General features: G+C 39.6%; 1 protein-coding gene across 4 annotated transcripts in view; it reads left to right on the top strand.

Annotated features, from left to right (window-relative positions):
* The window catches only part of pparg (peroxisome proliferator-activated receptor gamma), a 148068-nt gene that overhangs the window by 102524 nt on the left and 21977 nt on the right, over positions 1-23567 (top strand). For 3 of the 4 annotated variants that reach the window (XM_063068162.1, XM_063068160.1, XM_063068159.1), the window contains 3 exons: positions 16400-16633; positions 17532-17701; positions 17951-18089. In XM_063068162.1, the coding sequence (XP_062924232.1) occupies positions 16408-16633; positions 17532-17701; positions 17951-18089 (535 nt within the window). In that variant the 5' untranslated portion in view covers positions 16400-16407. Of the gene's footprint in view, positions 1-446; positions 2370-16399; positions 16634-17531; positions 17702-17950; positions 18090-23567 lie in introns of those variants that run through there. The other variant, XM_063068161.1, reaches the window with a different exon arrangement.

The raw sequence follows: 23567 nt of genomic DNA, 5'->3' as shown, positions 1-23567 counted from the left end.
AGGAATTTGGAGAAACAACAAATTAACTTTTATTGAATATAATGTGTTTAATTGCATAATGTTGCTGATGCTTTGCAATAGTTCAACTAAGTTAAAAATATTTTGTTAATGATTTTCATTTGTACTCAGTGTCCGAGGCTTCTCGCTTAAGTGTCCAACAGTAATTCACCAGCACTGATGGATTCCAGTTGCCCTGGTACCTTTTCTCCATGACCGCAATGTTCTGGTAAAACCTTTCACCATGCTCGTCACTAACAGCACCAAGATTTGCAGGAAAGAAGTCTAAATGGGAATGCAGAAAATGAATCTTTAGTGACATGTTGCATTTCATGATTTTATATGCTTGAAGCGTGCTTTCAACCAGCTGCATGTAGTTTGGTGCTCGGTAGATGCCAAGAAAAATTTCAACAACTTCCTTGAATGCCTTCCATGTGATTTTCTCCGGTCCCACTAGAAATTCTTCAAATTGCCTGTCATTGTTGACCTGTCTGATCTGTGGACCAACAAAAATGCTTTCCTTAATCTTGGCATCAGTTATTCTGGGAAGCATCAGTCTCAAATATCAAAATCCTTCATAGAAATTTTTGTGCCTGGTGATAGCAAATTCCATCCTTACAGTCCTGAACCAAATAATTATGACTAAAACCTGTCCTGCCATGCAGCAGCCACGCCGCCTAAGCGTGTCCAAGCATGCCTGGACGAGACAGGAAACTTTCCAGCTTACATTTTAATTGACTTGAATTATGAATTGAAATAATAAACATGTTTTTTTAAATGGTGCATGATAGGAAAATTTCATGGTGATTTTCATGATCAGTAGTCCAAAATTCATAAGATACACCTAAAGATATTCAGGAAGCAAAATCTTTGTTGTCCAGTAGCAGGAAAGCACTCTTGACAGGCTGTATTTTGAAGTGTAAAGTTTACTTGCCCACACTTTCATAGAATTTGTGACTGATAGTCCAATTGTGAGAAACAAAATTAGCATTAGCTATCCTTCTGCGTGACTGTAAAAAATAACTCTAGAAGAAATAGTTGAATATTTGTAATGTGTTGAACCTAAAATAATGTACCAGAAACTTAAATTACCAGGAAAAAAGAACTCTTGCATCATACTAGTTCTATTTATAGGACAGAAGTATGCTAACATTTTCTTCTGGGCATTATCAAACAAGCTGGCTGTGTTATCTATAGCATTATATTAAAAGTATTGTTATCTTAGCTAGAGAAGAAACTGCAATCCAGTTTTTCAGAGAAATTATACTTTTGAAATACAACTTGGGAAAATTTGCCAGTCCACAGATCACTTAACATTTATGAAATGACTGGCACTTTCTCACTTACCATTAAAGTGGATTAATTTATGTGATGAACTTTAAGCAGCTAAACCTCCCACTGTCACTGAGTTCACATTCATCAATAAAGTTACCACAGTGGAATATTTTACTCAGTCCATCAGTTTCAGAGTTGTACCATTTCTGCCTAATGGGGTGAATAAAAACTCCTTTAATAATTTCCAGCAACTGCACTTTGCCCATTGACAAACAGAAGTTACTAAATTTCCAGGCGTAGCTCAGAGGGAAAAGGAGAACTATTTGGTTAGGGCTCGCACTGTGAACTCTCAAGATCCTAGAGCCAGGTCAGCGTTCAAGACAGTTCATAGTATGCTTCACAGTGACTCCAGTAATCTAAAAATTTCCTCATTTCTCAAAACTGTAGATATCAACATACAATTAGTTTCTTCTCTTATAAAAAGCACAACTGCAAAATTCTGCGGAATTCTTCAATGAAAAAAACAGAAAACTTTACATACACTCAGCGGTTCAGGATTCTGAGGAAAGACCATTAACACTGTCCCACAGTCTACATATGCTGCCTGATATACTTAAAGTATATATATATCTACACTTGGACTGTTTTAAGTTAGAATCTGGTGTCTCTCAAATAACGTGCTAAGATTCTAACCTGAACAGATAAGGCTGTGAAGTGGAATGGGGTAGTAGTGACATGGCCAAATAGAATTGTATTCAAACAAGATGCCTGAGAAGCAGGAGATTAAATTGCTAAGAAATTAAATCAAAGATTCCTAATAGTTAACTTCTGGATTTGATAATTACTTATGAGATCAGTTCAAAATTGTAAAAGAACAGAAAATACTGGAGATGCGTACTCCAGGACAGGTAGAATTTAATAGGAAAAAAACTGAGTTAACATTTTGGGTCAAACAACAGGAATTCTGCAGATGCTGGAAATTCAAGCAACATACATCAAAGTTGCTGGTGAACGCAGCAGGCCAGGCAGCATCTGTAGGAAGAGGTGCAGTCGACGTTTCAGGCCGAGACCTTTCGTCAGGACTAACTGAAGGAAGAGTGAGTAAGGGATTTGAAAGTTGGAGGGGGAGGGGGAGATCCAAAATGATAGGAGAAGACAGGAGGGGGAGGGATAGAGCCGAGAGCTGGACAGGTGATAGGCAAAAGGGGATACGAGAGGATCATGGGACAGGAGGTCCGGGAAGAAAAACATTTTGGGTCTTTGAGTTAGAGCTAGCACGACACTATTGCAGCCTTGGGGCGTTCTAGCATTCAGAGTTCAATTCCGGTGCCACCTGTAAGGCGTTTGTACGTTCTCCCCATTACACCATGGGTTTCCTCCAGGATCTCAAGTTTGCTCCCCCAGTCCAAAGATGTTACGGTTCGTAGATTAATTGGTCACTGTAAATTGTCCTGTGATGGGGCTAATGTTGAGAAGGTGAGTTGCTGGGCAGCACAGCTCATTGAGCCAGAAAGGCCTGTTCTGCACTGTATGTCAAAATAATAAAAAATAAAACAAATAAAATGTAAAGTTAACTTAGCCTTTCTCTCCACAGATGTTGCCTGTCATGCTGTGTCTCTCCAGCCCTTTGATTTTTTTTTGCTTTTCCATAATCTGCAGTTTTGTTTTGCTGTCATCAGATAGTAATTGAGTACAAAATTTATGAAGTCAGCAGAGTTTAGCTGATGTGTTTTTTTTTTGATTTTCCATTAATCTGAGGGGTTTACTTTGGCACCAATACTCGATGTGGTGGAGGAACGTGGGATTTCAGCGTGCAGTTGAGATACATGGATACTGTAGACAATTCATGTGTCTAATGTTTGAAAGACTATGAAACTAACTTAACTATAGTTATCCATAGGAAACGAGGCTGCCAATACTCTGAAATATAAATTATCACAATAATCAAGGTCTCTTTGTAAAGGGACAGGAAAATATTTGTCAAACTGCTGGTATATAAAACAAGGAACTGGCTACAAATGATATTATTTATTTCTATTGTTCAAAATTAAAATACTTTGATTTTCTCTGGAAACAAAATCATTATTTTCCATAAGAATGTTAGAACTATAGCAGCTGTTCTGATGGAGCAGTTGAATTCCTTGTGTGTTGGATTCTTCTACCACATTACCCACTCTACTTTCCATTCATGTTTTATGAAAAAGAAAGTGAAACAAGGCAGAACAAAATGTGTAAACTGGCTCCAAAAGTTGTAAAAGACCTGTTTAATGTACTTTACGAATCCTTGAAAGCTGGGAACATTCTGATGTATTCAGTCACTCCTGTGCAATAGAATGACAGTCGGCTAGTGAACTTCAATGTTGATTTGTAAATAAAAAGCAATTTAAGAATGTTGGTCTTTTTGAAATAGAGTAGCTCATGTTAAAGATTGCTATTAGCAAAACTCAATCACAGTCTTGTGTAGTTCTTTCCAGTTTGATCATCAGGTGCATTTTTTAATATTTGAGTTTTTCTGTAGGTCGTTGTAGACATTCTTGTACCATTTTGCTGCTATTGTTTTCCTTCCAATTCTTGCACTCTTCAGTACAAAAGACCAGGCTTTGTGATCAGTAGTGAACAAAAGCCACACCCCATTCATCGCTTTGATATTTACCCATATTTATTCTGGACTTCTGCACTTGAACTTACTGTCATTATAAATCCAGAACACCCCATCCCTCTCTACGGAGGATCAGTCTCATGTATGAATGGGACAAGCAGCTGCATGTTTAAGTAATGTGCACTGACTACAGAGACTAAATTGGAAATTACAATAATATTTGTCTTGATATAAATGCTGCACACAGAAAAATAGTGAGAGGGATGGAGATTAAGTGAGAGAAAATAGGACAAATATAAAGAGATAATTAAACATTTAAATTCATTTTTGAACCTTTAATAATAATGAATATCTGGAAGTAAGGTCTACAAAACGCTGGAGGAAATCAGCAGGTCAGGCAGCTTCTATGGAAGAGAATAAAGAGTCGACATTTCAGATCAGGACCTGATGAAGGGTCTCAGCCTGAAACATCAACTCTTTATTCTTTTCCATAGATGCTGCCTGACCTGGTAAGTTCCTCCAGCATCTTGTGTGTATTACTTGGGATTTGCAGCATCTGCAAAATCTCTTGGGTTTACAAAAGTAAAGTCCCTATCTTGTAAAAGTTAATTTGCAATGCCAGAAAGGTAGTTTTCCAGTAACTCAAACTGGCTGTTAAAGATTCACTCAGTGTTAAATAAACAACCCATATTATTTTCTGACACTTTCAGTAGGTAACAGCCAAGAATCACCAGCATTAGCTTTACATCAAGCTCCCAGACCATTACCTCTGCCCTTTAAAGAATTACCCCAGCCATCCACCTATTTCTTAACTGTGTGTTGTTCTTCAACAATGGCAGGCAAATCTGTTGGAAAAAAATTGTACTTGGAAGGACCAAAGTCAGTTTTCCAATTATTGGAACCTTACCGTGAAAAGGAGCAACCCCTGCAAAATGTACCCAAAATCATGTTATTTTCTATTCATTTATAAGCATCAGATGTAACTGGATTTTCCACATTGTAATTTTTAGGCTGTAGATTGCATTATTATCCTTACAGAGATCTCCCAGGCCAGCTGTTGCCATGATCACCTGAATGTAAAATTGGACGATTTCCAAGGCCCCTTCTCTGGGTCCTTGTGCAATAAAGGATATGAGTCATGTGAGTACTGTTCTTCAATAATACAGGTCCCTGTGAGCACTCTCCCACACCACATATTATTGCAGCAAACATTTATTCAGTAGCAACACTTCCCAGACCCTGGAAGAGTGTTTCTTTTACTTGCCCCCTTGGGAACTGACTGCATAGGTCATGCCTGCAGAGATAAATGCCAGCAGCTGCAAATCTGAGGAGAGTACACCTGCTTGCAACTGAAGCAAACTCAGGTAATGAGCCTTGGAAACTTGACAAACCACTCTGTGAACTTAACAATGAAGTTTTCACTCCTTTCACAGACACAAAGTGTCGGTAAAGCAGCTTCACGAGAAAATCTGCAGATGCTGGAAATCCAAGCAACACACACACACAAAGTGCTGGAGGAACTCAGCATGCTAGAAAAGAGTAAACAGTCGACATTATGGGCCAAGACTCTTCATCAGGACTGGGGAAAAAAGATGAGAAGTCAGAGCAAAGAGAAGAGGTGAAGGAATAGAGGAATGGTGAAGGGGGTGGTTCAATTATCATAAATTCAAGAAATCAATATTCTCACACTTCCAGTAATGACCCCCACCCTCCTTCACCACTCCCCATTCTCACCTTGTCTCACTTTATCTCCTTATCTACAGTTGACCTTCACTAATCCGACTACCTGTAATCCGGTTCCTTTGATAATCCAGCACTAATTATGCTTAATGTGATCCTTCTGTAATTCGGCATTTTCACTAATCCGGCACTCCTCAGGTCCCAATGGTGCCAGATTAGTGACGGTTGACCTGTACCATCATCTCCCTCTGGTGCTCCTCTCTCTTCCCTTTCTTCGATGGTCTTCTACCCCCCCCTTATCAAATTCCCCCTTCTCCAGCCCTTTCTCTCTTTCACAAATCAACTTCCCAGCTCTTTACTTCGCCATTCCCCTCCTCCTGGTTTCACCTACCACCTTGTATTTTATCCTTCCCTTCCCTCACCTTGATGCTCTGATTTATCATCTTTTTTTCCAGTCCTGTTGAAAGGTCTCAGCCCGAAACGTCAACTGGATACTCTTTCCATAGATGCCGCCTGGGCTGCTGAGTTCCTCCAGCATTTTGTGTGTGTTGCTTCAAGCTACTCAATTTTACAAAACCAAGGGCTAGTAGCCTATAACAACTTCCCAGTTTAAGTTGAGTGAATGGAGGGATAAGTGTTTAGATCAAAGCATCCTTAAAAACTTTTCTGTCTTTATTTTCAGGAAAAGGGCTGGAAATTCTAAATTCAACAAAATAGTCTAAAATGTTCTAATGAAAGACCTAAAATCAGTTTCCATCTCTATTGATACTGCCTGACGTTTGGCAATTTCCAGCATTTCCTGGTTTTATTTCATCGTTTCACCATTGGCAATATTTTCCATTAATATCCCTCTTGATTGATATTGTTTTTCATGAGTTCTAATCTAAATGTTAAAACAACTTTCTGGAAATTTATTTGGACTGTTGACTGGAGAAGGCTCCTTCAAGACGCTAAGGCTTACTAAGAGCTAAGCCAGTGGCCTAGCAGTCCACATTGCTGCCACACACCAGCAGGTGCCTCGGTTTGATCTTGAACTTGGGCATAGTCTGTGGAGTCTGAAAAATATGTCTGTGAAATATCCACATTCCTTCTGGCTACTTATGTTTTCTCCCAAAACTATCTCATGTAGATCGGAGGAATTGGGGGGGATTTGATGCAAGTTTAGAGATAATGGGTTTGCATTGCATTATATGTGCCCATTAAGTCCCCAGAAAGTACTTCCAGCCTCCACCTCCTCTCCCCTGATTAGCTTAATTTTAACAAGAGGAAGTGGAACGTGGTTACCTGGTTAGTCTCACCACTTCTGGCTATATTTTGAATAAAGGTCTGAAAAATAGGGAAGTTCAGCAAATATCCCAACCGTTAAAATAACATCGGTTAAAATGTGGTCATATAAATAAATAAGTTAATCCTTCTATTAAAAAACTGGAGCACAGAAATAATGTCTTAGAGTCATGGAACCATAAAACAGTACAGCACAGAAACAGGCATCTTGTCCATGCCAAACCATTTAAACTGCCTACTCCCATTAACCTGCACCCAGACTATCGCCCTCCATACCCCTACCATCCATGTACCTATCCAAACTTCTCTTAAACATTGAAATTGAATTCACATGCACTCCTTGCACTGGCAGCTTGTTCCACTCTCTCACGACCCTCTGAGTGAACATGTTTCCCCTCATGTTCCCTTTAAACTCTTCACCATTCCCTTAATCCATGACCTCTAGTTGTAGTCCCATCCAACCTCAATGGAAAAAGCCTGCTTGCATTTACCTTATCTATCGCCGTCGTAATTTTATATACCTCTATCAAGTTTCCTCTCACTCTTCTACATTCTAGGAAATAAAGTCCCAACCTATTCAATCTTTCCTTATAACTCGGGTCCTCTAGACATCCTTGTAAATTTTCTCTGTACACTTTCAACCTTATTTACATCTTTCCTGTAGGTAGGTGACCAACACTGCGCACAATGCTCCAGATAAGGCCTCACTAACGTGTGAATGGAAGATTTGTTCAACAACATTGCATGGCAGTTTTCAACCTGCATAGAAGTTCAAATTCATTCAGACTCAAGTGTTTCAGTGGAGACCAGAGGATAAATGAAACTGGAAGAAACCCGAGACAGTCAGAACATTTTTGTATTTCCTTTAATTAATATTAAAACAAAAAAGAATGTAAACATTCTGTGCAATCCTATTTCCAATTGAGCCAGAATAGGGAAAACTATACCCATTAAAAAATTGACGGTACTTTATTCAAATTCGTACAATATTCGTAACAAGATCAGTCAATTAATAACACAAGTAGAAACAAATGGGTACAGCCTATTAACTCTTAAAGTGATGTGTTTGCAAAGTGACCAATGTTGTAAATTAAATTATCAGAATCCGAATCAGGTTTAATATCACCTGCATATGTCGTAAAGTTTGTTGTTATGCGCTAGCAGTACAATGCAATACATAATATTTTATAAACTGTAAATTACAGAAAGGATAAATGTAGTTTAAAAGTTAAATTCAATAAATAGTGCAAAAAGAGAAAAAAAAATGTAGTGAGGTAGTATTTATGGGTTCAGTATCCATTCAGAAATCTGATGACAGAGGGCAAGAAGCTATTCCTGAATCATTGAATGTGTGCCTTCAGGCTCCTGTACCTCCTCCCCAATGAGGACAGGGTATGTCCTGGGCGATGGGCTACTTTTCAAAGGTAAAAGAAAAAATCATAATTGAGAGGGCATGAGGACTGCTCTCATTCACTCACTGGAGAGGGGAGATGCTCCTCATTTCCACAAAGACAAACCTGCTGCTCGAGAGGGTAAGGGACAGAAGATTGGTGTAGATTTTGGACTGAAGATGTTTAAAGCTTTTATTAATAACGCAGCTAGCAGGATGGTAAAAAAATTCTGACATCCACAGAACACGTAGGTGCATTCAGCCTCTAACAATAAGTGTCTCAACTGTTGTTTTAAAGTGGAGTCGTGAAAACAGACACAGGAAGTAGTGATCAGATTTTATCACCAAATAAAAATACATCTGTGATTAGCTAGCTTTCTGCACAGAATGGCCCATTTAGTAATGAATCGTCCATGCCGTAAATGGATAATTCATTTTAACACAAACTTAATAAATGCATCCTCTGTTTATTCCACAACTAGAGGGTTGTGTTTTTTTAATTCAGGGTGATGGAAATGTATTTGATATTATTTATTTGAATATGAAATGAAAAATAAAAACAAATATCCAAATCATGCATAATGTAACAAATTGTGGCTGTTTTATTTTATTTCTACTTTATCATTCCACAAATAAAGTTCCTTGAGGACATTTACCAGGAGTATCATTCCATGAGCAGCGTCACTCCAAGAACTTGAATTGTCCGAATGATCCTTTGTCAGAAATCGCAAAGCTGAATAGAGAAGGCAGCATTGGCAACCTCACCCACTTATACATAAACTAGCAGCCGAATGAGTCCAGAAAGGAAATACTGCTGAAATTATAGAGTTTGCAATATGGACAGTCAGTTTCACTTTTATTTCACACCATGTTTGACCCTGGCAGACAGGATGTTACATGCAACACACAGGAAATGCTGGATGAACTCAGCAGACCAGGCAGCATCTATGGAAAAAAAATGACAGTTGACGTTTCAGGCTGAGATCCTTCGGAAGGCGACTGAGCACATAATGTCTATCCAGTTGGGCGAGCAGAGACTGATGTCAGAGAAAGAGCAATTGAGGAGGAAACGGGAGCAGCTGATGCACAGGTTTGAGCAACTGAGGAGCTCTAGCACAGAGATATTAGAGATTCTACTCTTTTTTTAGTTTTTATGGACTACCAAAAAACTTCAGCTGTCCTGATCTCTGCAGGACTGTACATTGCATGCTTTTTGCATAGTAGACTGAAACTACATAGGCATGGCCAAGTTGTGCTAGAAACACTGAATTTGTTTTGGTCCTGTCCTGCAAAAGGGTCTCGACCCAAAATGTCAACTGTACTTTTTCCCTAGATGCTGCCTGGCCTGCTGAGCTTTGACCCCAGCATCTGCAGAGTATTTTGTGTTTGAGTTCTTCTAGCATTTTGTGTGTATGTTGCTCGGATTTCCAGCATCTGAAGATTTTCTCTTGTTTGTAATAGGATGTTACATGCCTTTTTACATGTGGTAGCATCCTCACTGAACCATGAACAGTTGTAACTTAACTACACCATTACATGATGGGGGCATAGTGGCAAAGTGGCTCTTGCACTGAACTAACAATATGGGAGCCTGAACTAATGATCTGGAGACATTTCAAAATCTTGTCTACCAAACAAGGAACATAAGTTCAACTAAATATCTCTGTAAATATAGTTGCTGTCATGAAACTCCCAGACAGTTGTAAAACCTCATTAGCATCTTTGGAACAAAAGCTTCCTTGTCTGAAATCCATGTTGATGTCAAAATCATTATAGGCTTAGGAAGACTGGACAGGAAGGATTATTTTCTTTGAGAGAGGTGTCAATGACTATAGGACATAGAAACATAGAAAACCTACAGCACAATACAGGCCCTTCGGCCCACAAAGCCGTGCCGAACATGTCCTTACCTTAGAACTACCTTGACTTACCCATAGCCCTCTATTTTTCAAAGGTCCATGTATCCACCCAAGAGTCTCTTAAAAGACCCTATCATTTCTGCCTCCACCGCCACCAGCAGCCCATTCCATGCACTCACCACTCTCTGCGTAAAAAAACTTACCCTGTCATCTCCTCTGTACCACTTCCAAGCACCATAAAACTGTGCCCTCTCATGCTAGCCATTTCAACCCTGGGAAAAAGCCTCTGACTATTCACACATGGGTATAGAATGACTGGTAAAAGAGGACCTGGTTATAGAATGATTGATAAAAGGACTGTAAGGGAATTAAGGATAAACTCCTTTCACTCAGCCTTGTGGCGGTCTGGAACTCAACTCCTGAAGGAGTGGCTGAGTACCCAACGGACTGTTGATACCGAGTCAGGAAATGGGATTAAGCCGGAAAGCTCTTTCATGCAACAAACAAGATGCTGGGGAGCTCAACAAACAGGTCAGGGCAGCATTTGTGCAGGGAAATGGACAGTTGACATTTTCGGTTGAGACTCTTCATCGGGTTTGAAAGATAGAAGGGAGATTGCCAATACAAAGAGGTGAGAGGAAGGGGTAGAGTAGGCAATAAGTGGGCCCAAGTGAGGAGCGGTAACAGGCATTTGGAGGATGGAAGAGTGGAAATAGTGTTGGAGGCTAGGAGGTAATTGGTGGAGGCGGATGATGGAATCAGGTAGGAAAGGAAGATGGAACATGGAATCAAATAAAGGGAGTGGGTCAGATTGGAGTGTGGGTGATAGGCACAGTCCTGAAGAAGGGTCTCGGCACAAAACATCAAACATTCATTCATTTCCATAGATGCTGCATGAACTACTGGGTTCCTCCAGAATTTTGTGTGTGTTTGCTATGGAGTAGGTGCAGGAGTCTGAGATGGTTATAGCTCTTTTGTGGTTGGAACAAGTACAATAAGCTAAATGGTTCCTTGTCACATTTCTATGACCATACAATACTAAGTCATTGGTGCATAATTGCCGCATGGAAAAAAGCCCAGCAAGTTAAAACCACTACCAAAACTAAGAATAACACAGGTAATACCAACTGGACAGCAGATCTGGGGAATAACACCACACAGGCATGCCCGGTAAACCTGATCCCATATATCCTCCTCCCTGTTATTGGAGAGTTATCCACAGACAAATTAAGCAACAGTCATCATTACAAATCGTTCCTTTTCAGCCGAACTCCTCAACTTTTCCAATCAAAAGCTGGAGACCAGATGAAATAATAGCTTTGAGCTACTTAAATGTCCTTGTTTTTGTGCTAACAGAGTGTTCAAAGTAGGCTGTGTTTTCAGCCAAGCTATTCCAATGCAGCAATACCTGCTAAAAGTGAACAATACAAAATTGACTAGCTAAGCCCTACCCACAAAATGTTGGATAAATTCAACTCATTAGCTGCTTTCAGTCAGGGAATTGATAAAGTGTTATCAACCATAATAACAGAAAGTACTTACACGGTTGAGTTAGTGGTAGGTGTGTTCCAATAGAACTTCCTGGTTTTGGCTCTATTTTAAAAATAGATCACAAGCCAAACAACTGAACTCCAGAAATGAGGTGCAATATTGTCCACCACCTCAAGGCAATGTTCAGTCTTGGAACTGCCATTGTCAAGAAATTTAATTGAAACTACCATTCAATCACAGTAACTAAAGGGAGATCTAGAGACCAAGTGTCAATTCTGAACTCTGCAAACCCTTTCATCTCAATGATGATTTGCACCAATTTGCCAAAGACTTTGTCATTGCATTTCTTGGCTTGTGTTACCTAGAATGACAGAGTAGCAGGCATCAACCCAGGTTCCCCTCCAAGCTGCACGTTGCTCTTAATTGATAATATACTGCAGTTGCTTTTTCAAGATTGATTCAAAATCCTGGCACTTCTTAGCAAACAACACAATTTGATCTCCATTATGAAAAACGTTAAATTGGTTCAAGAAGGGTAATCAACATCATGCTCTCAAAGACAAGTTTTGACCCATCAACAATGAAATAATAGCAAGAAATTTCCAAGAGAAGATGCTGTGCAACCTGGAGGCAAATTTGATTGGGGTGGCATTCCTATGTTCCTGAATATTTTGTCATTTTGGCTGGTAGAAATTATGGAGGTTAGGAACTGAGAGGTTAGTGCAATACATTTTTTGCTGCTGAAGTTTCCTGATGGTTGAGGAAGTGAGTGTTCACGGTGGTGGATGAAATCAAACTTACTGACTGTTGCTGATTAAAAATAATCCAAGTTTATTGAGTTTAAAACCTTAGTTTTCCTAGAACATGTTTGTTTCATAAATGCTCAGCATAAGTTTTAGGCATTAAATTCAATTGCTAATTTTATTTAACATTGCAGTTTAAATCTATATACAGTATTTGAAGTCAATCTACATTGGGGACCTGAAATACTTGAATATGTACCAAACAAATCTACTTTATTAATTTTTAAATTAAGCCTGTTTCGCTCTTTTTGGGTGGTATGTTCTAAGTGTGAAGGGTAGACCATTCATAGCAGTGCTTTCTCAAATTTCATTTGCTTATGCTTTGGTAACTTGGTCTAATGTAAAACTGGCAGCTGCCTGAAATTTACAGTCTTGTAATGAATTTTCAGTGCCTTAAGATTGTGCTGAAGTGATGTGGTGAAACAAAGGAAGTATTTGTGCTGAGTTTGACTCCACAGATTGTAAAAATCTGTAAATGAATAACATACCCTTTGCAAATATGATCACTAAATGCTTTAATTTAGTAAAGTTAGCATTTATACCTTTTTAAGGCTGCATAATCATTACGCAATATATTTTCACATACTTTAAATCCTATTATTGTTGTATACTCCCCTGCTGAGTTACCTTAATTTATAAAGCATACATTGTGCAATCCAGATAGCTGATTGCATCAACTAGGAAATCATTATTTGCATGAGATTTGAAGATAACTTATTAACAGCTGGTTCTACAATTTTCTGCAATAAGAAGAAATATGTTTTTGCATTTGAAACACTAATTGGGAAAATTTAGCCATATAATCTTTCCAATGTGGAGATATGTTCAGAAATTTACTTTTTGTGTGGTTGCCTGAAGATTTAATAATGTTGATACACAGAAACAGATTTTTAAGCCATAGATTAGAGAGGAAATTCTTGTTTGTTTTTCTTTTGCTGCACAAACACAACTAAGGTAAAAGTAGAAGTGAAAAATAATGATATAAGTGGGCTTTATATAGTTAGGCAGACTTTCATAGTTCCAATGTTAGTGCCCAATTGTCTTGTGAGAGACAGAGCACCATATCTGAAAGATTGAAAGATTAAAGAAGGGTGATCATTTTCATGCTTTGTGAATAGTTTCAGCAGTTACCACGCTGATCTTATCTGATCTGGTTTTGCACCGATTTTGCTCTGCAGTAAATTATGCACCGAAATGTGGCAAATATATAAAGCAGAAACTAGTCTAAATTCCATAAGCCGAGACGACTCACTGCTTGCAAATGAGTACAAGAACCTAGAGACCGAAGCATAAGTTGAAATTGGTCCACAGGCCGAATGAGAATAATTCAGGTGGGCAGGCCTCTTCAGGCATCTTGCATGATATAGAAAGATATTTTTAAGCTACCTACCTGGGTAACGGGCTCCCTTATTAAGTATGGTTAGATGTGGTCATTGAGTGGAAAAGCAAGGAGTTGTGGCGCGGTGGGAATGGGTAACTGTTGAAGCTGAAGAACATGTCAGCTCTTTCGTTGACAATTTTGAGCCATTAGGTGGTGCAGCTAGTAGCCTTCCTGTCTCACTACTCCACTGACTGGAACTCAGTTCTGAATTGTGCTGTCTACATGGAGTTTCCACATTATTCCTGTTCCTGTAGGGATTCCTCAGGCTGCTCCAGTTTCCCAAAGGTATGTGGGGTTGGCTACAGTAAATTGCTCCCAGTGTGTAGGTAGATGATAGAATCTTGGAGGAAATGATAGGATTGTGGTAAGAATGAAAATGGGACTAATGTAAGATCATTATAAATGCATATTTGATGTTTGGCACAGGGACTTTTCCACAATGAATGATTCAGTGGCTCAATTGTTACAATGATTACCGAAGTATATTGAGTAAATTGCCCTTGATCTTTGACCCACTTATTGAAAACAAACTTTATACAATGGCTTTTCAACAGCTAGTAGGTCCTCACTTAACATAAGGAAAGAGGCTAATACTTGTCTTGAACATATGCATCCTTTGAAGTTAACACAAGAAAGATCAATAGCAAAAGCTTGAGCATGTAGTTATTAAAGAAGAGGGAGGGTTGCAGATGTTGCTCCCTTATTCAAGAAAGGGAGTAGGGATGGCCCAGGAAATTATAGACCAATGAGTCCTACTTCAGTGGTTGGTAAGTTGATGGAGAAGATCCTGAGAGGCAGAATTTATGAACATTTGGAGAGGCATAATATGATTAGGAAGAGTCAGCATGGCTTTGTCAAGGCAGGTTGTGCCTTACGAGCCTGATTGAATTTTTTGAGGATGTGACTAAACACATTGATGAAGGTAGAGCAGTTGATGTAGTGTATATGGATTTCAGCAAGGCATTTGATAAGGTACCCCATGCAAGGCTTATTGAGAAAGTAAGAGGCATGGGATCCAAGGGGACATTGCTTTGTGGATCCAGTACTGGCTTGCCCATGGAAGGCAAAGAGTGGTTGTAGATGGGTCATATTCTTCATAGAGGTCGGTGACCAGTGATGTGCCTCAGGGATCTGTTCTGGGACCCCTACTCTTTGTGATATTTATAAATAACCTGGATGAGGAAGTGGAGAGATGGGTTAGTAAATTTGCTGATGGCACAAAGATTGGGGGTGTTATAGATAGTGTGGAGGGCTGTCAGAGGTTACAGTGGGACATTGATAGGATGCAAAACTGGGCTGAGAAGTGGCAAATGGAGTTCAACCCAGATAAGTTTGAGGTGGTTCATTTTGGTAGGTCAAATATGATGGCAGAATATAGTATTAATTGTAAGACTCTTGGCAGTGTGGAGGTTCAGAGGGATCTTGGGGTCCAAGTCCATAGGACACTCAAAGCTGCTATAGAGATTGACTCTGTGGTTAAGAAGGCATACGGTGCATTGGCCTTCATCAATCGTGGGATTGAGTTTAAGAGTCGAGAGGTAATGTTGCAGCTATATTGGACCCTGGTCAGACCCCACTTATAATAGTGTGCTCAGTTCTGGTTGCCTCACTACAGGAAGGACGTGGAAACCATAGAAAGGGTGCAGAGGAGATTTACAAGGATGTTGCCTGGATTGGGGAGCATGTCTTATGAGAATAAGTTGAGTGAACTCAGCCTTTTCTCCTTGGAACGACGGAGGATGAGGGGTGACCTGATAGAGGTGTATAAGATAATGAGAGGCATTAATTGTGTGAATAGTCAGAGGCTTTCTCCCAGGGCTGAAATGGCTAGCATGAGAGGGCATAGTTTTAAGATGCTTAGAAGTAGGTACAGAGGAGATGTCAGGGGTAAGTTTTTTACGCAGAGAGTAGTGAGTGTGTGGAATGGGCTGCTGGCGGCGGTGATGGAGGCAGAAACGATAGGGTCTTTTAAGAGACTCCTGGATGGATACATGGAGCATAGAAAAATAGAGGGCTATGCGTAAGCCTAGGTAGTTCTAAGGTAAGGACATGTTTGGCACAGCTTTGTGAGCCAAAGGGCCTGTATTGTGCTGTCGGTTTTTTACGTTCTATGTTCTGGCAAACATTCTATGATTTCCCTGACTTCTGCCCTTCCTTTCCAGTCCTGAAGTAGGGTCTCAGCCTGAAACATCGACTGTTTACTCTTTTCCACAGATGCTGCCCGGCCTGCTGAGTTCCTCCAGCATTTCATGTGTGTTGCTTTGGATCTGCAGCATCTGCAGAACTTCTCATGTTTATTGTTCTATGATGTGCTTTTTTCTGTATGCTGTTAGCAAGAGGGACAAAGTCTACATTTTTAATATATAGAAATTATTGTTCTGCAATGGCTATGAAGCCTTGAGAATAAGTTTCAAAAAGACAGCTTCCAATATAAACTGATCACTTATAATGCAGTGTCATGTCATGTTATTTAATAACTCTTGATTGTAGCCCTCCTCCTCCCCCAACATCATACATCATTCTCTAAATTAAGAATTATGTTTTCAGTTACTTGATGACTGTACCAGTGTGACTTGCATAAAGTATGAAGCAGGATTCCTTAAAATAATCACAATACTTATCTTTTCCTTTTTTCCTCAGAATACAGAATGGTGGATACACAATTACCGTTATGGCCCATCAACTTTGCCATGGGTACAATGGACCTGTCAGATCTCGGCAACCATTCTCATTCCTTTGATGTAAAGCCGTTTGCTGCAGTAAACTTCTCCAGTGCTTCTGCCATTCATTATGAGGATCATGCAGCTGCCTCTTTAAGAATTGATGAGTCTTCTTCAGACTATAAATATGATGACAGATTTCTGGACTATCAAAGTATGTTTGATTTTATGTGACAAATCTAGCGAAAGCTAACTATCTAATAATTTTTTCATTGAATAACAGCATCAGAATGCCTGTTGTGAATAATATAGATGTGAACAAAAGTCTTGTCCTTACTGTTGACTTCATTGGTATAAACTGAGTCTAATGAGGACTAAATTATTGTTGCATCCAAGGAGAACAGAAGTTGGACTTACTGTAATAATTTATACTATAGGGAATAAAAAATGCATACCTACCTGGCAAAAGCAAGAGAATCTAAATAAGCAACATCTTAAACAGATAAAAGGACATCAAGAAAAGTAATAAATTTCACAAGAAATAAAATGAGGATCCCATTTGAGTGGGTCTGAGAAGCTTTGGGCCTTACTAATTTTGTGCAGGAAAATGGGTCTGAATGTTATAAATATTTTAATAATGCGTTGAAGTTCATTCAATCGAATCAAGTATGCCTTTTTTCTACTTGAACAGCTGTAAATTGCACAGTTCCTTGCTTTCATTATTTCAAGACTTTCTGAATACTGTAATGCAAGAAATCTTCTGGTAGGTCGAGAGTAAAATTCCATGTCAAAAGAGTAGTGACCATCATGGGAAGTGGTCGAAGGGAATATTGTAGGTGCATTTTAGGGGAGGTTGGGCAAACAAATAAGGAAGAAACAAAGAGAGGGTCATGCTGTGGATTTATATGAGAAAAGTTAAGAATGACTTAAGTGCAAGATAAATCTTGGCACTGACTGTAAGACTGTATTCGCTGTTTCTATACTGTACATCCTGCATTATTTTATTTATCTATAGTTAAGCCCTAGTTTAAAGCCTATCATGAAATTAATCCCAAATTTCCCTGAACTGCTCTTATGAATTTTGAATGAGAAAGGGACTCTTTCGTACACAGGCACGATTAAAGTTGAACCATCCTCCTTAAATGAAATATCAGGGAAAGGGCCAGCACTTTCAAAGCTGCAAGAAGATTCGTCAAGTTCAACCCTGTCGATTGAGTGCAGAGTATGTGGTGACAAGGCTTCAGGATTCCATTATGGGGTCCATGCTTGTGAAGGGTGCAAGGTACAGTGGTCCAGTTACTTTCGTTTATCTACCAGGAATCATTATTTTGACCTCTTACACATTTGTTAACGTATTTATTAAAAATATTGTATGACTCAATAAGATGCTACTGCTGCCATTTCAATATTACATAGTTCAGTACAAGATGAAAGAAAGTGATTAATTCTACACCTTTCTTTGATTACTTAGCCATTTTATTCCTGTATGTTCATCCTATGATATGAATTGGTTGGCATTGGTTTGTTATAGGGTTTCTTCCGGCGAACAATAAGGCTGAAGTTGATGTACGATAAATGTGACCTAAACTGTAGAATTCAGAAAAAGAACAGAAATAAATGCCAGTACTGCAGGTTCCAGAAGTGCCTCACAGTTGGCATGTCTCATAATGGTAAGTGCATGTAGTTAGCTCCCTCTAACTATATAGATTTTTATTTATCTATTATTGAGATACAGCGTGGAATAGACCCTCCTGGCCCTTCGAGCCACGTCACCAAGCAACCCCCAACTTACCCCTAGCCTAATCACAGAACAATTTACAGTGACCGATTAACCTACCAACCAGAAGGTCTCTGGACTGTGGGAGGACACTGGAGCACCCGGAGGAAACCCACGCAGTCACGAGAACATACAAACTCCTCGTTGGTTTGAGTTGTTCTCCGATCTTGGCAACTTGCTTGCAAAGGTTTCATCACCATACAAGGAGACATCGTCAGTGTGCTGTTAGCAACTCAACCCAACTATCGACCGCCCAAGCTACACATTTTCCGAATTATTTAGTACAAGCACTTTACAGGCAATAGTGGGAATCGAACCCGAGTCCCTGGTATTGTGATCTGTATGCTACCCATTACGCCACTGTGCCTCTTGGTTCTCAAAAGGTCAAGAGGTTTGAAAAGGATAACAAAAAATTCTGACTTGAAAAATGTAATTTATCCTTTCCCATTGTGATTCCTCAGGTCCCCCAAGTGTCCCTCTATAAATGTGCAGGAGGAAATGTGCTAGCAAATCTTGACTGTCTCCTTGTGAAGGTAGAAGTAGGAAGATAGGATTTAGAATAAAGAGTAATTATTTTAATATATTTGCCTCTGAACTGGTTACCTCACATTTGAATTACTTCTTTTATCCTGGGGGAACAGCTTCATCAGTAGCGGATAGGTGGTGCATGGGAAGAAGAAAAAACTATGAGGTCTTCTTCTAGCAAGCCTTCATTCTACCACTTCAATAAATTTGGCATTGATAGCTTTGTGAAGTGGTCAACCGGTCATGCTATCGTAGCAACAATAGCTGCAGAAGTTGATGCATTCACAGCTCTAGTAAACAGCAGTTGAATCGTTCTCTATGAGCACAATAAAACTTCAACATGGCAAACTTAAAGTGCTCACAACATGATTAGTCCTAATAAATCAGATCTACAGTTTGTAATAAGGGCTGGGGTAACAGTAAAACTCCATAATCTGTTGTACTGATGATTTAGAAATTCCAGTGGTTCAGCCAGTAGATGTTTGCTACACTTCCTTTCACCTCACCAGTGTCCTGGTTCCTGCACTCCCTTTTATTTCAGCCAGCACACTCCCTCTCAACTCACCTACTTGGGCCCCCATTCCTTACACTTTCAACTTGCCTGGATCCTGTTTCACACCCTCTATTTCTGGAAAATTTATAGTAATACTGTGTAATGTCTTGAAAAATAAGTGAATTAAATAAATAGGAATAACATCCAAAAGTACAGAGAACCACCAGACCTGCAGCCTCAAAGTCCCAAAATTGTCAGGACCTCAGAGCTTTAATCTAATGCCAATCAATTGATGGTCAAATGCAAAAAAAAACCTATCCTTGACAGTGTGCTCAATGGAAAGGCTTCTTCAAACTTCAATGATGTTTAATCACATGGTGGTAAATTTTCATATTTATATCCAATGTTGGTTGCAGATTAGAAATAGAAAGCGTTCATCAATGATTTATCCTTTGGAATTAGTAGAAGAAACGTTTTTTGCATCTTCAAGCAACTTGTGATATTCCCAATTAAATACTCCTCTGTTTGCTGGTTAAAATCTATCTCATTGTTTCAGGAGGTGATATCAACACTGATATCATTAACATTGATAGGAACATAAGAACATGGATACAAATGAACCTAGCCCCTCATGCCTGCCCTGTGATTGATATGGCCTCATTTCCTCTTCTGTACCAATTCCCAATATGATCTAACACCTGATCTTTCTAAAGTTTATCTACCTCCTCCCTAACTATCCCTAAGGATCTAACCCCTAAAGCACTCTGGAGCTGGGATTTCAGTGATTCATTACTCACCACAAGAAACATAGAAACATAGAAAATAGGTGCAGGAGTAGGCCATTCGGCCCTTCGAGCCTGCACCGCCATTTATTATGATCATGGCTGATCATCCAACTCAGAACCCAGCCTTCCCTCCATACCCCCTGACCCCTGTAGCCACAAGGGCCATATCTAACTCCCTCTTAAACATAGCCAATGAACTGGCCTCAACAGTTTGCTGTGGCAGAGAATTCCACAGATTCACCACTCTCTGTGTGAAGAAGTTTTTCCTAATCTCGGTCCTAAAAGGCTTCCCCTCTATCCTCAAACTGTGACCCCTCGTTCTGGACCTCCCCAACATCGGGAACAATCTTCCCGCATCTAGCCTGTCCAATCCCTTTAGGATCTTATACGTTTCAATCAGATCTCCCCTCAATCTTCTAAATTCCAACGAGTACAAGCCCAGTTCATCCAGTCTTTCTTCATATGAAAGACCTGCCATCCCAGGAATCAATCTGGTGAACCTTCTTTGTACTCCCTCTATGGCAAAGATGTCTTTCCTCAGATTAGAGGACCAAAACTGCACACAATACTCCAGGTGTGGTCTCACCAAGGCCTTGTACAACTGCAGTAGTACCTCCCTGCTCCTGTACTCGAATCCTCTCGCTATAAATGCCAGCATACCGTTCGCCTTTTTCACCGCCTGCTGTACCTGCATGCCCACTTTCAATGACTGGTGTATAATGACACCCAGGTCTCGTTGCACCTCCCCTTTTCCTAATCGGCCACCATTCAGATAATAATCTGTTTTCCTATTTTTGCCACCAAAGTGGATAACTTCACATTTATCCACATTAAATTGCATCTGCCATGAGTTTGCCCACTCACCCAACCTATCCAAGTCACCCTGCATCCATTGAAGTTCTCCATTGATCAGTTTTAAATGACCACTCACAAATCTTGTAACGATATTCCCTTGCTCAAGACCTTCCCAAGTGGAAAGCTCTTGACATTTAGCCTGCTCTATCCCTGTTGGATCTAATACATCTCAATAAAATTACCCCTCATTATTTTGAACTACATAAGATGAAGTTTCTTTGGCTGCTCATGAAAGGACAGTCCTGTCCTCCCAAGAATTAGTCAAGTGAAATTCTTCTGCCAGAATACCCCTTCCTTAGGGAATCAAAACTGCATGATCCTCCAGGTGTGGTCTCATTAGTGCCCTGTCCAATTGAAATAACACTTCCTCTATTTCTGAATTTCAACTCTCTTGCAGTAAAGTGCAGTTCGCTGTTTGTCCTCATGACCAAATGCTGTACACTTCTGCCAGCTTAGATCCCACGATATTTTGCTCATCTGTGATCTTTCTCCACTTTAGATAATAGTCTGCCTGAACATTCCTCTTGGTAAGACACATGAGCTCTCTTTCCCACATTAAGCTCCATTTGCCAAGTTTTCACCCACTCACTCAGTATCCTGTTCCAAAGTCCAAATATCGTCACAGCAACATTCCTCTCACTTATTTTCATGTCAGCAGATACTTTACACACCTCCACTCTGTCATTAACAAAATTTGTAAACTATTGAGGACCAAGAATTGATCGTTCATACACTCTATTAATTATGTCCTTACGTTATGAAAAAGACTTGCTTACTCTGATTCTCTGTCTTCTCTGTAATAATCAATCTCCAATGCATGCTAATACACTTCCACCAATACCCTGAGTTCTTATCTTGTGCAACAGTTTTTTAAGTGGCACCTTGTCAATTGCCTTGGGAATACATCTACAGGTTCCCAAACCTTCAAATTTGACAACATTAAATGCCTCTTTCTTCAATCCTATATGGTCTTCAACTTTTCTTGTTAGCTATATTTGGATCTATTTTCAGTTCAGTACAAAGATATTAAGCCACACTTTTTTCTGTAATATTCATGACAACAATATTTGTGTTTAGAGAGGAAATTGATAAACTTTTGAAAGATGTGGAAATTCAGGGCCTACTCCTGAACCTATTTTCTTGAAATCTTGAGACTTTTTTTAAAAAAGCAACTGCTGAGAAACTGAATGTATTTTCTTTAATTCTGTAGATTTGAAAATAATCCCAACTGCTCTGAATTTAGCAAACCTAATCCCACTATTCAAGAAAAGATCAGAGAAAGGAGGGCGATGTACCGAGTCTGTTTGACATCAGTAGAATGTATTAGGGCAGTAAGCACACATTTAGAACATTTTAATATGACTGTGAAATGTCAACATGTGTAAATAAAAGGGAAATCATGTTTGACAAATTAATCATGGCTTTATAAAATAAAGGAAACCCATTAAACATAGTATATCCAGATTATCAAAAATATTCAATAAAGAACCACCCAAGATATTAATATGCACAGTTGTGGCTTATGGAATTATATAAATATTTCGTAACACATCCAAACAACATTATGTGCGCAGGTAAATACAGAAGAGCCAGTAATCCTTGAAAAGCTTCCTAAAAATAGCATTCCACCATCTAACCAACTAATTAAATACATAGAAACATACATCAAAGTTGCTGGTGAACGCAGCAGGCCAAGCAGCATCTATAGGAAGAGGTGCAGTCGACGTTTCAGGCCGAGACCCTTCGTCAGGACTAACTGAAGGAAGAGTGAGTAAGGGATTTGAAAGTTGGAAGGGGAGGAGGAGATCCAAAATGATAGGAGAAGACAGGAGGGGGAGGGATAGAGCCGAGAGCTGGACAGGTGATAGGCAAAAGGGGATACGAGAGGATCATGGGACAGGAGGTCCAGGAAGAAAGACGGGGGGGGTGACCCAGAGGATGGGCAAGAGGTATATTCAGAGGGACAGAGGGAGAAAAAGGAGAGTGAGAGAAAGAATGTGTGCATAAAAATGAGTAACAGATGGGGTACGAGGGGGAGGTGGGGCCTTGGCGGAAGTTAGAGAAGTCGATGTTCATGCCATCAGGTTGGAGGCTACCCAGACGGAATATAAGGTGTTGTTCCTCCAACCTGAGTGTGGCTTATCTTTACAGTAGAGGAGGCCGTGGATAGACATGTCAGAATGGGAATGGGATGTGGGATGGGATTAAATACATAGAAAGGTGTGAAGTTGCTGAAATCACTTCAGAGCAACCAACTAAGCACACCAACAGTTATTACTTGCCTACTTCAAGTCACGTGCTATATTAATGGTATTTCTAAACAATCCATGTGGCTCTGAAAATTTGTATTTGCTTATCTCAACCTCCAGCTTCTATTTAAGTAACATTAATTTTACTACTAGTATTTCCTTTGTTATCTCTACCTAATCTTTGTTTAATACGCCTCACCTCACCTAATACTGAATTCAGCATTTTAATTTATCCTTCCTTCCTCCAATTCTGTGATATTCATTACTGATTCTCATGTTCAATTGGTTAAGGATGTATGTTGCTACAGTCTGGAATCACATTGTTCAGGGATTTCCCACGGAAGATGTTATGCTTCTTGACACACTAACTTGCTTTAAATTCCACTGTGAAACCTTAAATTATGCCCATGGGCAGTTATAAGTGTAATGAATGGTCATTGCCACTGAGAGCCCAATTTTGAGAG

Source organism: Mobula hypostoma, chromosome 15, assembly GCF_963921235.1.
Source record: "Mobula hypostoma chromosome 15, sMobHyp1.1, whole genome shotgun sequence".
NCBI lineage: Eukaryota > Metazoa > Chordata > Chondrichthyes > Myliobatiformes > Myliobatidae > Mobula > Mobula hypostoma.
Note: the sequence above shows the minus strand (reverse complement) of the source record. Positions and strands in the feature narration are given on the sequence as shown.